Source organism: Microtus ochrogaster, unplaced genomic scaffold (genome assembly GCF_000317375.1).
Source record: "Microtus ochrogaster isolate Prairie Vole_2 unplaced genomic scaffold, MicOch1.0 UNK16, whole genome shotgun sequence".
Taxonomy (NCBI): Eukaryota; Metazoa; Chordata; class Mammalia; order Rodentia; family Cricetidae; genus Microtus; species Microtus ochrogaster.
Window position 1 is genome coordinate 2,021,675 of NW_004949114.1, and position 8,294 is coordinate 2,029,968.

The 8,294-nt window shown below is 54.4% G+C and overlaps 1 protein-coding gene across 4 annotated transcripts in view; it reads right to left on the reverse strand.

The window, feature by feature from the left end:
* Window positions 1-214: 214 nt before the first annotated feature.
* Micall2 (MICAL like 2) overlaps window positions 215-8,294 on the reverse strand; it is a 28,008-nt gene continuing 19,928 nt past the window's right edge. For 3 of the 4 annotated variants that reach the window (XM_026789306.1, XM_026789305.1, XM_026789304.1), the window contains 11 exons: window positions 6,505-6,767; window positions 5,618-5,711; window positions 4,885-5,033; window positions 3,897-4,049; window positions 3,676-3,731; window positions 3,478-3,601; window positions 2,920-3,010; window positions 2,747-2,820; window positions 2,133-2,247; window positions 571-617; window positions 215-418 (listed from right to left, as the gene is read on the reverse strand). In XM_026789306.1, the coding sequence (XP_026645107.1) occupies window positions 345-418; window positions 571-617; window positions 2,133-2,247; window positions 2,747-2,820; window positions 2,920-3,010; window positions 3,478-3,601; window positions 3,676-3,731; window positions 3,897-4,049; window positions 4,885-5,033; window positions 5,618-5,711; window positions 6,505-6,767 (1,240 nt within the window). In that variant the 3' untranslated portion in view covers window positions 215-344. The remainder of the gene's footprint in view (window positions 419-570; window positions 618-2,132; window positions 2,248-2,746; window positions 2,821-2,919; window positions 3,011-3,477; window positions 3,602-3,675; window positions 3,732-3,896; window positions 4,050-4,884; window positions 5,034-5,617; window positions 5,712-6,504; window positions 6,768-8,294) is intronic. The other variant, XM_005367110.2, reaches the window with a different exon arrangement.

Below are 8,294 nucleotides of genomic sequence, written 5' to 3' on the forward strand. Positions count from 1 at the left end.
CATGTGATCAGCTACTCCGAGGCCTGCCCTCCGTGACTTCACTGCGGTGAGGTAACCTGGGATTGAGAGCTCAAACAAGCTCTTCTCCCTTCAGTTGCCTTGTTCAGATACATCGCCACAGCAACAGAGAAGAAGCGGAACAGAGGATGAGTGTCCACCCAAGCACCTGGCACTGACCTGGCAGCGACACACACGGCAGATGTAGGAGGGTCGATGTCTTTATTGAGGACACAGGGACTCAGAGTGGGAGGCATGGGCCCCGGCACCCCCAAGCATCCTTCTGGGGTCCCAGCACGGGTCTCTTCCTGAGAAGGGCCAGGGCCCTGGTGCCAGCTACGGGCAGCTCAGGTCTGCCCGCCTTTGCTCTTTGAGGACCAGATCTTGGACAAGCGGAACTTGGACTTCTTCCTCTGAAGGCCTGAGGGGAGGACAGAGCCATGAAGCTCCCACTGAGGTTCCTGTGTTTCTTTCCCTGACCACTCCACGGAGCTGCCACTCCCACAGGAAGCTCTACCCCACCCAATCCGGAAAGGCCATCCTCCCTGCCCCCTGCTGGGCACCCATCATTACCCAGGTTCTGGATCATGTTCTCCAGCATTTGGTCCTCTTCTTGTTCCCTGGAATGGGGACAGGGTGACTGTGAGGGACATGGGCCCTGGGGAGCTACAGAGAACATGTGTGCACACACTCTTTCTCTCTCTGTCTCTGTCTCTCTCTCCCGCTCTCTGTCTGTCTGTCTGTCTCTTTCTTTGTCTGCCTCGGTCTCTCTCTCTCTCTCCCTCTGTTTCTCTCTGTCTCTGTCTCTGTCTCTCTCTCTCTCCCGCTCTATCTGTCTCTTTCTTTGTCTGTCTCGGTCTCTATCTCTCTCTCCCTCTGTCTCTCTCTGTCTCTGTCTCTCTCTCTCCACCCTAACACCAGAGTCAGCCCCACCCAGTCCTGGCTATCCCACCCCCACCCCCCACACGCCATGAGCCACTCCACTCCTCCCTCCATCCCCAGGCAGTGACCTGGGGATAGCAGATGGCCTGTTCTGACACTAGCTAAGCCCATGTTGGGGTCACACGGAGTCCAGCTTAAGTTCAGCTTTGGGATGACCCTGTGTACCCTGGGCATTGGGCCTCACTGGATACTAGAGAGCCGAGCACAAGCATGCTGACATTCATGTCCCTCTGCTTGTGACTAGATCTGACGTCACTGGCTGTCTCCAGTTCCTGTCACATCCAGGATCATGGAGAAGCTTTGCAGCCGCCAGGAAACACACAGCTACACATATCTGGTTAAAATAAAGTGCTAAGCCAGGCTTGGTGGTATAGGCCTATCATCCCAGCTACTTCTTGGATAACATCCCAGCTAAGTCTGGGGCAGGAGGATGGAATTGAAAATCTACCTGGTCCAAAGAGTGAGTTCATGGCCAGTCTGGGCAACTTAGTAAGACCACATCTCAAAATAAAGTAACATCAGTGCCGGGACTATAGCACAACACTAGAGTCCCCAAAGAGGGACTGGGGTGTGGCTCAGTGGTAGAACCCCTGCCTAGAATCCCCCAGTGAGGGGCTGGGGGTGCAGTGACAGAGCACCTGCCTAGTATTCATGAGGCTAAGTTTAAGATAAAAGTAGCTTTAGGGGCTGGAGAGACAGCTCAGCAGTTAAGAGTGTTTACTACTCTTTCAGAGAACCCAGGTTCAGCCCCAGAACCCACATAGCAGCCCACACCACCTGTAACTGTAGTTCCAGGGGATCTGATGCCCTCTTCTGACCTTGTACACATGCGGTGCACATAAATTCTTGTAGGAACATGGGCACATGTATAAAAATAGTAAATAAATAATTTTTCAAAAGTCATTTTAGGCTCAACAGTTCAGCTTCACAAGCAACGGTCATGGTCTGTTAGCCACTCATGGCTGCCACACTGGACATCATGAATGACAGTCTATTTCCTTCGTTAGCTGTCCTGGCCAGTGCTAGTCCTGGAAGACTAGGGACCTGAGTGCGAAAGAGCCCCATGTGAGGACCAGCCTCCCCCAACCTGAGTCCTTGTGCCATGCAACCTGGGTCCCACTGAGTATGAGTAGCCTGCCAGCCGAGAGCAGCCCTGACCCCAATCTGCCCTCCCTGGGTCCCCTGTCCCTCACCGGAGCCGGTCCTCATCCAGGAAGTCAACGATGTCACTGCGGTCATTCACGGTATTCACATATTGACTCAGCAGCTCCTGTTCCCGCTGGCGGTCCTGGAGGGACTTCAGACCCTCTGTGGGGACAGCCTGCTGTCAGTAGGGGCCCCACTGTGCTCAGGGACAGGATCAGGGACAGGATAGGCACACTGCCTATGTGTTGTGGCTGGATGGAGGAACCTGATCCAGAGCCTGAGTGTGGGGCCTCTGGTCTCTATGACTTCGTTATGCAAGGCTGAGGCAGGGGTCCTCCAGCCAGGATGTGGTGTGAAGGCTGTCCCCATTGCTCACAGTGCCCCTCCCGTGTCATCCCCTTGAACTTCACACTAGCTGTCGGGGGCAGGGCAGGGAGCACACTGTGGGGTCCTGACTTTGTCACAGGAACAGAACAGCTAGGGCATTAGTCCAAGGTCACACAGTCAGAAGCAGCATAGAAACAAAAGCCAGAAGCCTCATGGCTTAGCCACAACCATATCACCTTTAGACTCTCATAGGTCAAGGCAGGGCAAATGGGGAAGTTGGCACATGGGCGGGTCTCTGGCTCTCAGGCCAGGCTTCCTGGACACAGACATGTACCTGGCTTGTCCATTAGCTTCCGCAGCTCATCCTGGAGGTCCAGTTGCCGCTCCTCCAGGTGTTGGTCCTTAGACCTGCAGGACACACATGTCTGAGGCCCAGCCCGACCAGGCTGCTCCCACCACATCTGTGGGCTGGTCCCGGCAGGACGCTGCAAGGCTCAGGGGTCTCACTTGTACATGAGTTCTGATTCGAGCCTCAGCAGCAGCTGCTTCTCGTGAATAAGTCGGAACCAGTCCACCATGAGGCTGTCCTCTGCAGCATCTGTGAAGAAACACAGTTGGGGCAGAGAGGCCACAGCGTGCCTAACACCCCCCCCCCTTTCTGGTGCAGAAGCGCAGACCTGGGATGGGGGGAAGCTAGCCAGAGGTACTCAGGAGGGCCAGTCCGCAACTAGCATGGGTGGAGCCAGCCTGTACCAGTAAGGGGCATGGTCAATCTGCAACCAGTAAGGGGTGGCCAACCAGTGTGGCCATGGCCATCCAGTGTAGGTATGACCAACGTATAGGAACATGGCCTGCCAGTTGGGGTATGGACAGCTCACGGGCATGGCCAGCTATAGCATGTGGTCAGCCCTCGGAGATGTGGTCAGCCACTGGGAGTGTGGAAAGCCAGTAGAGGTGTGGACAATCGTTTAGGGGCATGGAAAGTGTATAGAGTGTGGCCACCAGCCACCAGTGGGTGCAAAACTGACCACGCACCTTGGTAGAGGTGTATCCCAAGCTGCTCACCTCCCTCGGCTGCCCGCAGCCGCTTCTCCAGCTCTATACCCCTGAGCTCCAGGGCGTCGAGCTGATTCTCAATCTCCTGCAGCTGCCTGTGTAGCTCCTCCTGGGGGATATAGTCGGGGTGCAGCTGGAGGGAAAACGGAGCGTGAGCACAAGCACAGGACCAAAGCTGAGTCACCCCCTAGTGCTCTGCGTACTTACCCTGACTGGGGAGGTCACAGTCTCACCATGTGTACTGTCCAGGACTGCAGACCGCTCTAGAAAACAGACAGATGACTGAGGCCCTCAGGCTCAGGGCACCAAGCCCAACAGAACCTGGACTGGCATGGGCATGACCAGACCCATCTATTCTAGGCCATGAGGCCCAGCAGGCATTGCCCCCTTTACTATCTTCCAAACCGGATGGCATCACTGGGACTGACCTCTTGTCCCCCAGGTTGGCGTTTTCTCCTCCTTCCTGTTCCTGGCCTGAGCTTCCTGTTTCTTGAGCTCTGGCTGGAGCCAATCAGCAGAAACATCAAGGCTGGGAGGGACAGCTAGTTTCTTACGGTGTGACAGAGAAGGAGAAGGGGCTGCTGGAACAAAGGTGGGGGGCAAAGATGTGTGAGACCTACTGGCCAGAGCCCTGACACTGAGGGGAACCAAGGCTCTAAGCTCCTACTCTGTCCCAGAACAGCGAGGGTTGCGGTCCATGCACCTCCCAAAGTAGGGCCCCTGTCCTGCCCAAACCGACCACATCCACTCAGGGAAGCAGCATCCGAGAGACACACAAGGCTATTGACATCACAGAATGTGACCTGGGAAGTGGCCCACAAAGGGTTCAACTGTGCTGAGAGCAAACTTGGCCCAACACCATATAGATTCACAGGCACACCTAAACATGCATGTGCCTAACAAAACATACATACATATTCAGACTCTGTCTGAACATGCCTCACACACATACATCCCATGCATGTACACACATGTACACATGTATAGGACATGCCTTGCACACGTACAGTTCCATGCCTGAACACACATGAGCACACGGACTATACCTAAACATGCCTAGTACACATACGAACCATGCATGAACATGTATTCACACTTATCCCATGTGTGAACACACATAGTCACACATATCTCTTATATCTAAGCATGCATGTACATGTTGATACCCCATGTCCAAATATGTGTGCATATATAAATTCTGTTTCTGAACATGCATGTACGCTCATCTCCCATATACATGTCTCATATACATATTTGTGCCTGAATACATAAGTGCACATTAAACCCATCTAGGAACACACATGCACATACATAAGTAACCCCTCTGGCCGAGCAGGGCCTCTGCCTGACCACAGACAGAGCAAGAGCACGTACCCCCGACACACAAGGACACACCTGAGTTCCCACAGGCATTACCTGCAGGGCTGGGCCCGGAACCAGCCGGGCATGGTGTCCTCTTGTTCTGAACGGGAGTCAAGAAGATGTGAGCGCTGGGGCTAGAGCTGCTGGAGACTTTGCTGGGAGTATCCCCTGCCTGGACAGGTACTTCCTTTGGCTCCAAAGTCCTAGGTGGAAAATAAGGTGAGTCCCAGCCCAGACAGGGACACCCAGAAGTGTCTCAAGAGCCATATGCCTATGTCCAAGGTCCACATGGTCTGAAGGAAGCCACCTGGCCAGGCCTGTATCATCCTGGCCTCTAATTCCCAGACCTGCCCAGGACACAGGGCTGTGGGCCTCCACATGCTCCATGTGGGGCAGGAGGGGTGCCTCTGGCTTGCAGAGGCCAAATGGATGGACACCCGCCCCAAGCCAGGCTCATGGGAGCTGCCTGGCATGGCGCACCTGCTGCTCTGAGTTCACCACTTCCCTTAAGTCATCCCACTGGGATGAGGGGCCTCTGTCACTCTGTCCCCATCACCTGGCAGGTGAAGAGTTCCGGGACACTCAAGCTGGTGTGAACCAATTTTTTCTGTGGATACTGAAAAGTCCAGGTGTGTGTGTGCGCCTTCTGGTCACACCAGTTCCTGGATGTACACTGCCATGCTCGTGCACACACTTCATTAGGCACCTACTGTGTGTGGGCTCAGCTCATACTGCAGACCCACAGGCACGGGTGTGGCCCCGCTAGTGAGCAGCCACCTCCACTCACCTCCCGGCAGAGCTTTTCTTATCCACAGGCTTCAGGCGTGCCCTCCATCCTTCTGGGCCCTCCTCCCGGCCTTCCTGAGAGGTGGAACCCGGACCTGAGTGTAGGAAACAGATCAAGCAGGTGAGACAGGCTGAGACAAGTTGGCCATTGTCATCTGTTCCTTTTGACAGCCCAGAGCCAGCCCAGCATGCAGGACGGAGGCAGGGCTTCCAGCCTGGCTGCTGTGCTGTGTACCCTGAGGGAATCACTGCCCCTTTCTAGGCCTCAATTTCCAATCTGTCAAATGGGTGCTGACAAGGAAGGGAAACCCTGTTTCCCTCCTCTATGGCGGTGACATGATGCGCAATGAATGGGCACTCCTCCCTCTTCAGAGTCTCTCTTGGCTCATGCCTAGCAGTGGATTCAATGGGGAGCTCAGTCAAAGGGAAAGCTACAGAAAAGACAACTCTGTGGTACATCCTGAACCCTACTTCCTCAAGCACCCACAGAAAGGGCAGGGCTATGTAGACCCAGAGGGTCTGGGAAGCATTCCTGGAGGACAGCAGGACCCCAGTCCTAGGCAGAGCCATTGTGAAGATGGACAGGGCCTCCTTCTGCACCCTGGGGGCACAGCCAAGGACAAAAGGCAACACAGCCTGGGTATACATATGAACCTAGGACGACGATCATGGTAAGACCCTGGGAACACTGGCCACAGCCACAGAGACGCAGCAGATAAAGGTCCATAGAGGACTCTGGGGTTCTGAGAGCTAAGCAACGGAACAGCAGACACCAAGAACAGCCTTCAAAGAGAAAGGCAGCCTGGGCATATAGCAATACTTGGGGAGTGGCCACCCCAGAGCCCTGCACCTCTCTACCCCTCCCCATCCCTTAGCAGGAACTCTTACCCTTCGGTATTGCCGCTTCTGCTTGTGGCCTGGAGCCGACACTGGTCTTACCAACCCCTGGAGATATACCCAGGCTCTTGTTGCCAGTCTGGAGTGATACAGATGCCCATGAAGTATTGCCCACATTCAGGGGGATGGTAGGCTCCACCTTCAAAGTGGGGGTTTGGGGAGTGGTTGAATGTGATAGCTTGGGTGAGGAAACTTTTTGGGGTACTTCATTCTTGGGAAGAGAGATTGGGATGGAGGAAGTGGCTGGGGAGGACCTGTGGAGAAGAAAGAGGGTACCAAGTGTGGGAGAATCCACGAGTCACCCCACCACACACACACAAGAAGCTAGTTTCCTGAGTGACCCCAATGAACTGAGGACAATCTACCCCAGGCCAGATGGCCCGTGGCATCTACTTGTGGCATTTACATGCACTGGTAGCTCTTTTATGCTATTAAATCTGATGTCCACTGGAATTAAAATGTCCCCCAGATATACCATGCATGGGTGCAGAGCTGAAGGGCCAAGGAGGGCCCTGGCTGGAGCCATAGGCTGGCCTGCACTTGCCCAGATAAGTATTAAGTTACTCATAGGATGGACGGTCCAGCCAGACACCAGCCTCCACCTGAACTGTGTGGCTTTGGGTTACCTACGTTCCCTTAGGCAGCTCATATGCAGGTACACAGAGCCCAGGCAACACGTGGCACCACTCCAAGCTCTGCCAAGCCTATTCTGCAGGGCCAAGACAGGTGCTTATCATGGCCCAGAGGCAGCAGTGTATAACCCTCCTGACCCCAGGACCAGCCCAGGAGCCTCTAGGTACCAAGTGGGGGTAGGTTCCGGCAGTTATGAGCCAAGAATGTCCCACCCTAAAATCAAGGACCAACCCAGGATAGAACCTCTTGACTCACTAAACAGCTGTAATGGATTGAATGGGTACCTTAAAACTCAGAAGTACTGGGGAACTTGATGTGTGATCTTAATTTTACAGTGGGAGGAAGGTGCTGAGTGGTGGTGGCACACACCTTTAATCCCAGCACTCAGGAGGAAGAGGCAGGCAAATCTGTGAGTTCGAATCCAACCTACTCTACAGAAGGAGTTTCAAGACAGCCAGGGTTACACAGAGAACCCTTGTCTTAAAAAGGGGGCGGGGAGGCGCAGTAGATGTGACCACATTATAAGGCAGTCACACTAGAATACAGCGGCTCCCATTCAAAACCACTAACCTTCTTAGAGACAGACGGCGTAAGTGCGGGGATGCACACCTGTAATCTCAGCACTGGAGACGCTAAGGCAAGAGGACTTGGAGTTGAAGGTCAGCTGGGATACATGAGGCCTTGTCTCAGAAACACAAGGACTGGGCTGGTGAGATGGCTCAATGGATGAAAGTGCTTGCCATGGAAGCCTGGCAGCCCAAATCCAGCTCCCAGTACCCACATGAAGGTGGAGGGGAAAACCGATTCCAGAAAATTGGTTTCTGACCCCCACACAGACATTGTGACATATGCACTCTTCCCCATCATACATATACACATCATACATAATACATACATAAAAAGGACCTGGGTAGAGCACCTGCCTAGAATCCCCCAGTGAGGGGCTGGGGTGTGACTCAGTGGTAGAGCCCCTGCCTAGAATCCCCCAGTGAGAGGCTGGGGTGTGGCTCAGTGGTAGAGCCCCTGCCTAGAATCCCTCAGTGAAGGGCTGGGGCGTGGCTCAGTGGTAGAGCCCCTGCCTAGAATCCCCCAGTGAAGGGCTGGGGCGTGGCTCTGTGGTAGAGCCCCTGCCTAGAATCCCCCAGTGA